Source organism: Ostrea edulis, chromosome 5 (assembly GCF_947568905.1).
Source record: "Ostrea edulis chromosome 5, xbOstEdul1.1, whole genome shotgun sequence".
Classification (NCBI taxonomy): Eukaryota; Metazoa; Mollusca; class Bivalvia; order Ostreida; family Ostreidae; genus Ostrea; species Ostrea edulis.
The window spans coordinates 86110678-86125417 of NC_079168.1; the positions used below are offsets into that span (position 1 = coordinate 86110678).

Below are 14740 nucleotides of genomic sequence, written 5' to 3' on the forward strand. Positions count from 1 at the left end.
TACTTTTAGGTATTCCATTTTCGTCACACCATGTGAATCCTTCTGTTTCTTTATGTTTCATTTTCCATGTATCGACTAAGTTTAAATATGATAGCAGATCTTCTAAATGTTTTGAGCTTTTATCTTTATATGTTGATTATGAATGATGTCTATCCTGTTTATTAAGAATCGTATTAAAATCCCCTGCAAGCATAATATTGTTCTCATGTTGAATAGATTAAATATGACTTCGTTTCTTCAATCCGTGATTTTAGTCTTGAACCAGCCTTATGAAAATTTCCAAAACGAAGCGCCAAGAACGAGGCATTACATCACTATAGACGCTTAGGTCTACAACCAATCGCACATTCTCGGGACTTTCCGGCAAGCCGATAAGTTGCGATTGGTTTACAACAAGATCAGCATAAATTGTGTAAGTGTTCAGTATTAGTTATACTTATAATAGTTTTGGCTAGTTCCACATTTATCATTTTATGAAGATTTATAATTGGATTTCTTCAACAAAGAACACCTCCCTCCCAAGACCAACGATCTGTCACATCGATAAATTTTTAAATACGATATTCACCTAACATCTATGGCAAGCAATTTTACTATTTATTCGAAAAAGAGATATCTCTTTAACTTTGAGAGATACATCTCTAATTTAAAGAGATTTGAAAGAGACCTTTCATCTCATTACTTTAGAGAGATTTTTCTTAAGGTTAAGAAATATCTTTCAACTTAGATACATGTAATACGTCGTCGATATATCTAAATGTGGAATTGAAGGCCACAGCAAGATATTTTTTCTACTCGTGAAAAAGCTTTTGAATAAATTCTCCTTAATAAGAACATAAAGATAAATCAGCCAATAAAGGAGCACAATTTGTGTCCATGGGAATTCCAACAGACTGTTGAAAGGCCTGATCACCAAATATTATGAAAATATTGAGGAACTCCAGCATATTTTTTTTAAAGAGGTGTAGCGCATTTGCTGACGATACGGCCGACTCAGAAATCTAAATGGAAAACACCGGTTTCCAATAATAGACTGGCGTGTTATATTTAAATATAAGGCCAACGTTTTTGATGTTTTGTTAACCAAGATAAATAACTGCCACAGTTTAGCATTACTGACATTTATCTGAGTCGTTCTTTACTTAATAAATCATTTCCCTATTTGGAATGATGAACAGTACAATATTTAGTTTGAGAGATATCTCTTTGACTTTGAGAGATATATCTTTAAGATAAAGATATCTCTCTTTAAGTTATAGAGATGTTTCTTTCACTTTAAGAGATATCTTTATAAGATTTTGAATGAAATACATCTCTTAAAACAGTAAAGATGTACCTTTCCGAGTTCAAGAAAGATATCTCTCTTGATTCTTAAAACTAATTCTTAAATGCACACGGATTGCTCCCCAAAGCGGAAGCGCGCCAAAATTGTGTTACATGGCAGAAGTTGGAAGTGACGATATGCCATCTTCGCAAGCCAAGCGTTTTCGGTCCGCTTCGCTCCCCACAAACCCTTGGCAGATTACGCCACTAAAACCGTGGCGAATTTTTAATTGCTTCCAGGGTTCAATCTCGGAACCAATGAAAAGATTGCTTACATTCGCAAAAAAAAAAAACATGACAGTCAACACCACGTGTTTATCTTTTTTATATGTTTAAAGGATTTACGATGGACCTGTGTCGATTGTGTGGAGACCGATTACCACCAAAATATCGTAAGGTTATATTTTCACCTTCGTTTAAAGTTTTTAAACAACTGTCAGAAGTTCTTAATTACAGTTCATGTCAAAATGACAGTCTGTCTCAGTATGTGTGTTATTCGTGCTTTAACAAATTAAACAAGTTGGAAAAAATTGATTACGATTTAGAAAATAAATTGAAGACACTACAAGCCGAGAAGTCTTCCATAGTGCAAGAGCTGCGTAATAAACATTACGTACATTATTCGCAACAAGCTTCCACATCGACATTTACAACATCAGCTGGAATTTCCTCTGATCACGGTGATGATTCCTCTTCTCAAACATTTGCTAGTAATGTTCTTGCGACCCCAACAAAGTTTTCAACTCGCAAAAAGAGGACAATTGCCCACACACCTACATCAAGAAAATGTAAGGTCCTTGTCACCCCAAGGAAAACAATTTCGGCAACCTCTTCATGCAGAAAGCGTTTAGGACAAAATTCATTGTCACCATTAAAAACAAAGGTTTGTTTTTCTCTTTTTATGTTGGATTTTTTAGTTATATCTGTCAATTCTTATGATTGCGAATTCAAGTGATACATGTTATTTCATATGATGAAAAAATGTGTATTTAACTGATAATCTAAAATTATTTGTTTATATATGTGTAGGTGTCCTACAGAGGTCAGAATGACCAGAAAGTGAGGTCTAGAATTATCAAAGAAAAAGGGCTCTATGGTGTAGTTGTTGGACTTGTTCGAGGCAATAAGCCAGAAGTTATTTTAAACAAACTATTAAAGTTGAAAGACTTCAAAGAAAAAGCAGTCAAATCTGTAACGAAGTATGTTAAAGAAGAATGTAAGTTACTTTGTGACAAAAAGGATGCATCTGTTTTGCGAGGTAATTCCCCTGATTGTTTGGCCTTTGTAGATTTTCAGATGGTCAATGCTGAATTGAGACAAAGAGCTCCTGTTTTTTCCAAATTGCTGGCAGACATTATGAATACTACAGAACCAGTGGCCTTGGTGTCATCAGCAGTCATACTGCTGCACCATAGGAATCAAAATATTCATTGATTCACCATGTAGTTGATCAGTTACTGGAGCATGGAGGAGCCACAGATGAAGTAATATATGTTATGTTTCATTTTGAATACAAGATAACGTAATGTAATATTATATATAAATCTATCAATATTTATCAATACATGTAATTCATTTTATAAAACGTGTATTTATATTATGGCTGGTCTGGATTCGATCAGTATTATTTTACAATAAGTTCATATGAAACATTCTACCTTTTACTGCATTCCTATGCAGTGTTGCAGTTAAAATTTAAGAATATTTAATTTTCAGAATATTAATGCATATCTCAGATTAATCAGTATACACAAGCAATGATAATTAAAAATGTAATCCAAGCTAGCAATATTACAGATGTACCCTGAATCATGCCACCATATAAAATGTCATACATGCAATGTGAAGATAACGAACAGTGATCAATCTCATAACTCCTATAAGCAATACAAAATAGATAGTTGGGCAAACACGGACCCCTGGACACACCAGAGGTGGGATCAGGTGCCTAGGAGGAGTAAGCATCCCCTGTTGACCGGTCACACCCGCCGTGAGCCCTATATCCTGATCAGGTAAACGGAGTTATCCACAGTCAAAATCAGTGTGCCAAGAACGGTTTAACAATCGGACAGCATTTGACCCAATGCGAGGTTGTACTGACGAACTAGATCGTTATAACGATCATAGAATTTGCGAAATGCTGACTCCAATCGAGACTGTTGAAATCCCTGTACCATCAACTTGTTTGTCAGTAGCTTACCTCGATTTAAAAACTGACTATACGCAGAACAAGCTCTTGCATATCGAATCAGTTGAGATAGACGATGGAGACGCTGAAATCATCCCGTTTGTCATACAGTTGAGTTGTCAGTTTGCCGTTAATGTCTACTTTCAATAAGATATCTAAGTATGAAGCAGAAGTGGACCACTCTGTGGTGTCTTTTATTTCGAGCTCACAGGGATATATCAAATCGACATATGAATGAAATATATCATTGTTAATAGACAAAACGTCATCGATATATCTAAAAGTCGATATATATATCAAAAATGATATATGGTTGCATTAGGGAATGGGGTAACCATAGTGCTCAGTACTGAATTAGACAATAGATTTGCTGGCATACCTAGGACTGTCTGTGGGACGTTCATCTACTCAAAAGAAACACGTTTTACTGGTGAACAGACATAAGGAAATGATTAAAGAAACAATCATACGTCAAGTACATCAATCAAATATTCAGTACAGAATGGAGAAAACCAGAGAAGAGGTATCGGTTCTTGAAGAAAAGGATGTCACTGATACATGTAGCTCAAGCTATTTCACAACTTCCAGTCCATTACACACTTCACAAGGTAGTGCAACATTTCACCCAAACTTTGATGTGAAATTTTCTACAAAGAATGAAAATCAGCACACAGTAGTTGCAAAGACATCTATGTCATATGATTCAATATATTCTTGAAAAACTAGTTGTACAGCCCCACAAACTGTTCAGCTTCCATCACTTAACATATTTCCCAGTATTGGTGCCATACATTGTCCTGCTGTCTCCATGTTCTCATTTTTTGAAGTTAGTCCAAATTGTGGGGTTGTTCAGTCAAATAGTAAAACTACTAGACTTTACGGTGAGAAGTATATTTCTCAACTTGAAGCTCAACTAAAAGAATATGACATTCAACCCCCATTTGATGTATTTGGTGACAACTTGGACATACTAAAATCAACATATTCAATGACAAAAGAAAAGCAGAGAATGAGCTTTCACTGGTTTCTCTTGGTGGGTCTCCAGAGAAGAGTTTTAGTTTCAAGTTTGCCTAATAATAAACCAAAACATGATATTTTAACCTTGTCTAACCACTTATTTCTACCCAGGTCTCAAGAAATTAAAAAAATTGAGAGTAACATGGCACATCACATCTTGAAAATTCTCACAAAACATGTCAGATGTCTAAAGCCCTTTGCACAATGTGTTCCAAAATATATCAGTCATCCTTTCATTGAGCAAACTTCCAAAAGATCAACATACTTTATTTTGGATTTGATGGACAAAAATGAAAAACTTGCATGATGATATGATAAGTATTCTAGAACACATTCACCAGATGTCCAGGGGTCCGTGTTTGCCCAACTATCTATTTTGTATTGCTTGTAGGAGTTATGAGATTGATCACTGTTCGTTATCTTCACCTTGCATGTATATAGCACACACTTCTGGAGAGAATGCAGAGGTGATAGAAAGAAAAGTTTGGTGATGACGTACTGACTAATGAGCGTGCATATACAGCACAGCTAGCTATGCTTAATTGTGAAACAAATTACCACAAATTGGGAGGAATTATTCATAGACCGGAGGGGCTTCATAGAATGATGAACTTTCTGCTGGTATTTCTGCATGCAATGGTTCTGTTCCAGTTTTGCCAGGTTTGATTTGTTCTTATTGTAAGTTCTGAATTAGGTCAACATTCTACACACTGTCAGCAAATCAATATTTGTTTGATAAATTACAATATCCTGTTGGTCCTATTTACCACTCCCCCAGGCTCTGGAAAATAAGAAAAGTGATTATAAATCCATCAATATAACATACAGTATTAGTGAACGTTGAAAATCACCCAACAACATGAAAATTTTACATATACATGTGTATATACATATTAACAATACCACTTTCATTAGGTTATCAGCTGACTTTTATCATTTATTTAGAATTTTATTACATTTGATGAAAAAAGAAATTAATAATATTTCACTATTGTAAAGTATGGGAAGGGGACCCTTATTTGAAAAATGAATATACTTTGAAGAGCAATGATAAATGATAAATTATATTCAAGATAATCCTAAACTTTGATTATCATGATTATGTCACAGAAGTTTGTTGGCAGGAGAAGATGTTGGAATAGATAGTTTATTTGATAGCATGAACCATTTCTGAATTCAATAAGCTCACTTGCAATGAGCTTTTTCTGATTAAAATCATTTGTTTGTCTGTCCGAAAACTTCCATTGTGTGCATTTTCGTCCATGGGCCTTCTGTTAATACTAATTTTAGCCTATACTAAATATAATATACAGTTAAACTTTGGTATCTTGAACACCGTTTGGTGCCTCGAGTATAAAGGATCTGTCGAAGTGATTTCATTGATTTGGAAGTCCTAACCACATATTCTTTAAGTATTTTACCCTCGATATCTCAAAAACTTTGGCTATTTCAAAGTTTTTTCACAGTCCAATTGATTTCAAAATAACAAGGTTTGACTGTATTTAGTTTCATTTTTACTGCTTGTTTCTAAGAGTGTTTCAGATTGTGAATTACTGCTTTACAAAATTACAACTGAAAAGCAAATCTTAGTGAACTTTTAGCACAGCAATTGAATTGAATTGACAGTAGAAGTCAAACGTATATGCTTATTGCTTTAATATACAGCATGACAAGTTCTAATACTCATCTTTCCAAAACATTTTCAGTTCAGAAATACTTTTTTTCATTTTTGATTGATAAAATGAATTTTTAAAAATACATTATGACCCCTGGGTCGAGGCCTCTGCTGGTGGACTGTTAGTCCCCGAGGGTCTCTACAGCCCAGTAGCTAAGTACTTCGTTACTAGCTTGAAAATACGGATGTATATTTAATTGCTGTTATAAAATTTAGAAATTCATTTCAAAATTAAGGATTATCTCCCTAATGCATAGCTCTTATCCTTGGACGAATTTGGCTCCACTTTTTTTGGCACGCTGTTTTTTTTGGCTATATTTAGCTCTAAAACTTTATAGTTATTTCGGATTTCAAACATTTCGGTTGAGCATCACTGAAGAGACATTATTTGTTGAAATGCGCATCTGGTGCATCAAAATTGGTACCGTATAAGTTTTACATTAAGAAGTTCCTTTGTCATCAATTTGATAATCATTTTACAAAATGTAGCTCTCATAAATGTTTAAATTTCTACTTAAAACAATTCTTCACTATCATGTCTATGAAACTAACATTTTCAATGCATTTTACAGTGCATTATACCAGGAATTCTACAAACCATCCTCTTCTTTTGAACAAGGGACTTTATTTCAATTATGAAATGTCATTCACAGAGTTGATGTCACTGGAAAAGATAGAGTTGTGAAAGCATTCAGGTATGTTTTGATAACGAGACACACTTTTAAAATAATCCTACATGTATTGTGTGTTGCATGTAATAGTTTCCTGGGTTTTCATTTTAGAGCTCATTTTGCATTTGTGGAGGATGTTTTAGATGCATTCATTCTTGGGGCTACAATGGATGTTATGGGTTTAGAAGACATTAATGGATCTCCTCAACAGTTTAACCCAAACACCGTATCCTTGTGTAGAGCTAAGGGCCAGTTCTCGTGGTTAAAGAAGTTGGTAGATACCATTATTGACAGGCATATAAACCTACAAGGTTATACAGTTTTTCTTAGGGAGAATAACTGTTCAGTATACAATATATTTCAAACCAAATTTTTACTTTACTGAACAGAAATAATTTGTGTCAAGTTGATGTTTTGTACCAAGAGTTAAGTGTTGAGTTCATGCATGACTGAGTTGAATGTTTTTTAATCCAACTCTTAGAATCAACAGATCTTCAAGAAGTGGTCCAAGCATCTGCTGAGAGAGATACCCAAGATACTCTTATTCGAAATATCCATGATGCAATTCTGCAACAATATGAATGTATATGCAGCAAGAAATACAAGACACTTGGCTACTTCAAACGCCACTTGGAGAAGGAGCATGACTGGCAGTTTCCAACGGAAACAGTTAAAGAAACACATCACAAAGACAAGATTGTTGTTTGGCGTGCCTCATTCATGAAAACTGCTCTTATATTAAGAGACACTTGTGATGCATACAAAATGGGTGATGGAGAATATTTCTGAATGCAAAATTTGAAATGCTCTGTGCCAGTGTTGCAGGGCACACTAAATACCAACTTTGGCTGTGGAGGATGATGGCATATGAACAAGCTGTGCTTTCACCTAAGAAAGCCATGGAGTATAAGTACATGGAGTACAATAGCCAATATCAGTGGCACTGTGGATAGTAATATTCCAAATGACAATTTGGTTGAACTTTGTGTCCAGTTGGTCAAGAAGAAGCTTAAAGAGCAGGGTGCAAACTTCACCTTCAAGAATGCACAAACAACTGCATTAGCCTGCCAAATTCAGGAGGAATTAAAAGAGAACATAAGGCAGCAGTTGTCCAAAAAAAAAAAATGCAGGAAAATCAAGAACCAGATCTGACAAGTCATCAGACATTATTCTCATGTTAAATGAAGTGATTTCAGGTGGACTATTTAAAAACATTCCAGGACGAAAGTTTGAAAACTTTAAGAATTTTAAGGACGTTTTTGAAAAAGTCAATCTTCACAAGCTTCATATATGGATATCGAAGCATAAAGAAATTGCATCATATGAAATGATTTGAATCTTGTTCATTGTGTATGTTTATATACGTAGACTGCATCTCGTGTAAATCTCTACACAAACCATTTAACTTTGCCACACAAATTTATTCTTGTTTATTATTGTATATAATGGATAAACTATGATGAAATGATATGGTATTTGTAGATATATTCAGTGTCTAAAAGAATAAGAATAAAAAATAAATGGACCAAGTTTATATACTATTCATAATTCAGAATATTAATAATTGTAGCAGTTACAATATACCGTATAATGTAAACATGCAACATGGTGTAAAATACACTAATCTGACTCTGTGTCAGATGATTCATACATCAAAATGTCATTAAACACGTCATCAAATATCTGAAGTACTTGCACAGCAGTATCAAACAACCAAACTGTTGCATATTCCATTACATCGTTAATGGTAAATATTTTGTGACAATTGACGAATAAACTATTGATGGTTTCGTCACTAAGTTCAGAATGGTCATCAAACAAATCTGGCATGTTACTTTGAGCTGCTTGCAGGGATTCCAGTTTATGTTTTATAATTGTCTTGTCCTGCTCACACACTTGACGTTAAAATGTTTCCTGTTCTTGGAATAATGCTTCCATTGTTAAGAAAGCTGGATGGGTTAACTTTGGACAGCCCGAACAGTCACCTGTTTTCTCACAAATATCACAACATTGGTGCTTTTGTTGAAAAATATGACTATGTGCACTATATGCTTTGCACAGAATGCTTCTTCTGCACTGATTATCCGTCTTAATCAATGACAAAACTTCTGGATCAATTTTTCTCAAATGTCCTTTGTGGTTTTTGAACATTATTAATTCATTAGAGCATTTATCATCTCGTCCCGCCCTGCCCATCTGCTGAATGAGCGTGTCCAAGTCCCTTGGTGGACCATAATGAACGATGTTATGAAGCCCTTTAAAGTTCACTCCCATCCCAGCTGCATTTGTGCAGATGAGGACTCTGATTTGACCTTCTGTCTCCATGTCCATTCGAATTTTTTCTTTAATGTGTTCTGATGTTTTACTATGAAACATCTGTAGCATGGTGGAACCACATTTCCTTACAAACATGCTGTAAAGTAATGCACAGTCTTTTATGCTGTCACAGAAAATAACGTGTCTCGGGGTATTTCTTTTATCCTTGTTGAGTGTTTCAATAAGCCATGCAAATGTATCACTTATATCAGCATTATTATTATTTTTTTTTTTTTTACACATTTCACATTAATTTTAATGTATGCAAACAGAATCTTCTCTGAAGCATACCCTTTTCATTATTTTTTTCCTGTTCGATGGACTAGCTGTTGCAGTTAGTGAAAGTATGGGCACATTCAAACTAAGGGATCGTAACTCGCCAATCTTTGAAAAATATTTTCTGAAGGCTTCCTCATTTTTCTGCCCCTCACCCCTGAAAAATATCAGAATAACTTAATCTCTTCATCATTAGAAATTTAATGTATGTTGTAAAATGTATTTTCATCTATATTTAATTTGAACAGGTGTCCTTTTCTTAGAGTTCTAATACAGTAAGAATTCTAGGTGAAAACCATCTACGGAAGTCTGGAAGCTATAGGGTTACATTGATAAACTGTGTGGGCTTCGTCAATGACTGTCAACCTATGTCGTGCCGAAAATTCGGGGTGCCTAAAGATATCTCTCCATTCGTCATTTCCAACTAAAGCTTCAGGACTTCCGAATACGAATTGGTAATAGCCCTTAGATAAATCGCCTTTGCAACAATCGGACATTCCGACATATGTTGCACGGAAACCCAGTCCTGTAAGCCGATTCACTTGCTCCTTGATAATGCTTAGTAGCGGGGAAATTATGACACATACAGCCGATTGTCCAAACACCACTGGAGAACTCTCAGAGATGAGGGACTTTCCACTCCCTGTCCTCGTACCTACGAATACATCTTGGCCCCGCTGTATGCTTTCTATAGCTCGTAACTGATCTACCGTTAATTTTACTTGAAGCACTTTCTCAACCTTTTCTTTCGTTGTCTCCGCCATACTTGTTTACATTTACTAAGTAACAGTATTATGAAAGCTGTCACCTGATTGGCTAGATTGTAAAGTTAAAATCCAGAACATCCGCTAGGTGTCGGTACTGCATTAATCGAGGATCATCGTGGTGTTTCCATTCGAGTGGCTGTTCGAATGACATTGTACCAAATTGATTTTGAGGTCAAATAGTCAAGGGTCAAACTGGATATAGGAATATATTGTCCATTCAATATCTTGAAAACCCTTCGTTTGACAGACATCAAACTTGGTTCACTGATACATCTTAAGGAGTAAATTACTCTTATTGATTTTGAGGTCAAAGGTCAAGGGTCAAATTGGACATAAGAAATTGCGGTCCACTCAATATCTTTGCTTAACAGACATAAAACTGGGTACACTGGTACATCATAAGGAGTTGACCATAGTCGAGTACTCATTGGCATTCCTAGTTAAAACGCATTTTGTTTCTCGGTTTGGTTTCGCCATTATAGTTAACAAAAATATTTGTAAAACAAATATGTCCCCGTGGTGCAAAATTAAAATGGGTTACCCGGTATGCAAATGTATCATTTAATTGATACTAGTGCCGAACCAGGTCAAGGTATTGAGCGGACAATATCTTCCTATATCCAGAGTGGATTGATCATGTAACCTAAAAATCAATAAGGGAAATCTACTTTCTAGAATGTACCAGAGTACTAAGTTTGGTGTCAATCAAGCAAATGATTCTTAAAATATATGAGGCAATAATTTAATCCTTATTGTATCCTTGTCTCTGATTGGTCAAATTCCAATTGAGGAACGCAAGTTATTTTTGTATAACCTGGTTTGGTATGGGGACACACCTCCTTGACAACCAGATGTCGGAACTATTTTTTTTCTCTTTCTCTAAACTTCTATGGAATAGATCAAACTTCAGCCCGAGTTCGTTTGCTCACAAACCAATCTTTTCCAGTTAGGCATTATGGGATAGCGAATTCTTATACCGCATATACTGTGTGACGTCACTGTAGAATGACGAAAAAAACCATAACGTCAAACGTAAACAGTTCAAAACAAGAACGTAAACATTAAACACTATAATTTGAACAGAGTATCCATACCTTTTAATGATCTTTTAATGATTTTATGTTTAAAATAAAATCCATACTTTTATATTAATGCTCTTAATGTCAATATTTTCAAGCTTTTAACTACAAACTACTTCTTCATTGTTATTTGCCCGCGTGATAATCGCGGACTCACAATATACAAATCTGTATATTGTGCTGCGTCACATAGGAGAGGTCTGTACGTAGGTGACGTAATGAGGCCTCGACGGGGAGTTTGTGGAATAGATAGTCAACGTGCACAATAAGATACTTAAGTTTGACACACATGTTGTTTTCTCGTTGTCAATATTAGCATCTAGACCTAGTTGTACGCAAATCACTTTTGTTAAACATCTTTCTCTGTATGTATGGTCGAATAATACTATTAATAGATTAAAACAAAGATATTATATTCGAATTAATGATTTGCCAAGTAAGCATTACCTTGTTCATTTTGAAATACATTTCTCACTGGGGAAAAGGAGGGGGGGGGGGTGCGTTGTTTCATTCCTTGATCCGTCTTTCAACAAAGCAAACAAAAATTCATACGCCACATTTTATCACATGACGTCAGACACATTGACATGTGGATCGCTATTTGTTACTTGCTTACATATTTTCTTGTGTCGGATTTACTATTAGCGACAATATTGCATACAAGGGTAAGTTTTCATTTAGTAGAAGTTTTTACAGAGTTGAAAGCCGTAAATTATTGCATTTTCTGATATTTGAAGATTTATTTTGGGTAGGCCCAAACAATGCAATTTCCCTTATTTTCTCAATCTGTCGGAGATGAGCGACTTCAAAGTCGATCTCTATCTCTAAAGGGCAGCGAAATACTCATTACATGGATAGTCTACACATATTTTCTATCATGATAAACTTCACTTTCGATACAATATTTTGATAAATGGCTAGGCTCCGTAGAACTAAGATTAAAAATGGCCTCCTTTGGCTTCGCAGCTAGACGCTTCGTGTCGCTGTTGGCAAGTAAATCATTGCGCGGCTTGGTTGACTTGTATTTTCCCGAGTTTATGTACATTTTGATAAACGAAGGTTAGCATCTTTGTCTCTTGCATTAAATTATAAGGAATGACTTTAATTCTGGGGCAAGTTATACGAGTATAACCTGGTTTGGGTCAGTTTACGCTTTTTTTTATAATCCGCTCGCTTCGCGGATTATAAAAAAGCGTAAACTGACCCAAACCAGGTTATACTCGTATAACTTGCCCCAGAATTAAAGTCATTCCTTAAATATAGTATTATGTCCAGCTTGACCCTTAAACTTTGACCATGTGGCTCTAGCTCTTTTAAAGGGTTCAGCCGAAGTTGAACTTTGTCATTTAAAGCATGTCTTGAATAGACGGTAGCTACCTATTTTAGTAATCAACTCTTTTTACAGCTTTTATTTGACACTCATCAGATCTTGTACAACTGTTATGGAAGCATTCAATGGAGATGTACATGTGTCTTTTTAGAAATGATAGGAAATTCTTGAATCGATTTTTTGGGGATGATTTTTTCCGGAATTATAAAAAAAAAGGTGTTTTGATTGCAAATAAGAGATTGTAAACTCCAAAGTTTGCTGTAATTTGGAAAATTTAACAAAGCATGTTTTTATCATTCCGGAAAAAATCACAAAGAATTCATATATATTGATAGAGCGCTTGTATCACTCTTTCGGTGGTTAAATCATACTTTATAAGAGGTATTTTAAAGAGCCATTAAAGAATATTACACAGCATGAAACACATTTTTTTAAAAATTCGCCCGATATTATCAGACGCGTGAAATCCGTATTGTACATTCGTGGTCCGACGTCATTCAATGCCCATACTATTAATGAATCGTATAAAACAACTTATATATACATGTATAATTAATTCAAAACTTGTAAATTGACGCTGTAGTACTAGTATGTCCTTTCCGCCTAATTAAAAGAATCTGTAATTAATCATACTTAATTTAAAGATGACACGGTAAATCAAATTGAAAGTTTGCCCCGCGGATAAAATCTGTTGTTTTCTCTGTGACAAATGCATTACTGGTATTCTTTGTTGAACATTTCCGCGAATCACAAAATTCATGTACACAATGCGAACTGAAAAAAGTAGATTTTTTTTTTACTTTCAATCATTGGAACTAAACATTGCTGCGAAGCAGATAAATGATACGGTTCTGTTGCCTTCTATTTCTCATATGATCATGTGACGTCATATTATTGTTTTGCTTCAAGTTGTTTTCTTTTTTCTCTTTTTGATGTTGTTGCAAAATCTTTAATTTATCGAACTTTGAGCTTGATAGAAATATATCGTTTGAATGAATTTTATTCACTGTGTACAATAACAAAACCTAGTAAACTATTTGATACTGAATCTATGAATAATTAATTATCTGTACAGGTTTTAAAATATTGTAAAGGGCAATAACTCAGGGGCTGACATTCTCTCTATTGTGTCTGTTATACAATGATTCTCCAAATATCCACAATAATTTACATATATTTATGAAGTAACGTGTTTTTTTTTAAAAAGTTAACATTAAAATTTTGTCGTTTTAACCAGTTTTATGTACTTTTTATTAGGCTGTTAAATGAAAAAGTAAGATTTTCTGATGTTGATATACACTAGGTGGCAACATATACATTTTCGTTGGTTATTTATTAAATCAAACCATATTAAGTGAATATTATTTTGTAGTTTGTACCCATAAGGCAGATTAACGTGGGAGTGAAGCTTCCTGTAAAAAATGCGCTTCCTGGAGTATGCCTGCAGTTCATACCCTCATGTAAAATCCTGTCAGAATTCCCAGTCGTTAAATTGTCAAGATTCATACGTGCATTGTTCATAAATGCATTTATAAGGAAATGATTATCATTGCAATTTGTAAAAAGCAAAGACAAAAACTGTGAAAATGTAATTATATTGCCACGATAGTAGCTCTGTTGCCTTGTATTGAACATTCGGCCCTTAAGAATCGGTATACAGAAATCTTAACTAATGATCAAACCCACACTTTCTCTTATGTCCTTTATCAACAGGTGCCCCCGGCCCAAGACTAGGTCGGTGACTTACTGATGATTTGGAACTAAAGTAGCTCCATCCTCATGTGACTTATCAATATTGATGGTTGAAAGTGGAAAATCCTTTAATAATTTCCACTCATTATAGCTTAATGAATTTAACTAATAGCCACCTTTTTTAAGATGTCAGGCGTACCAAAATAGAAGTAAAGGTCAACATCAGAAAACCACACATTTTCGTAAAACAGAATAAAAATAGATAAAACATGTTTAAATGACAAGAAAAACTGCTGATTTATCAATATAAATATGTATAAATCATTTGTGGATATTCGGGAAATCATTGTAGAGAAAATACCAGCATAGAGTTATTGTCCTTAACAACATATTTTTATTATTCATA

The 14740-nt window shown here is 34.6% G+C and overlaps 1 protein-coding gene and 1 pseudogene across 1 annotated transcript; one reads left to right on the top strand and one right to left on the bottom strand.

Annotated features, from left to right (window-relative positions):
- Positions 1-1669: 1669 nt before the first annotated feature.
- LOC125649494 (uncharacterized) lies at positions 1670-8496 on the top strand (annotated as a pseudogene).
- On the bottom strand, positions 8495-10230 carry LOC125651585 (recQ-like DNA helicase BLM). Its single transcript, XM_056166196.1, has 3 exons — positions 9770-10230; positions 9482-9623; positions 8495-8758 (listed from the first exon to the last, which is right to left on the bottom strand). The coding sequence occupies exons 1-3, from the start codon at positions 10228-10230 to the stop codon at positions 8495-8497; spliced, it is 867 nt and encodes a 288-aa protein (XP_056022171.1).
- Positions 10231-14740: the final 4510 nt, after the last annotated feature.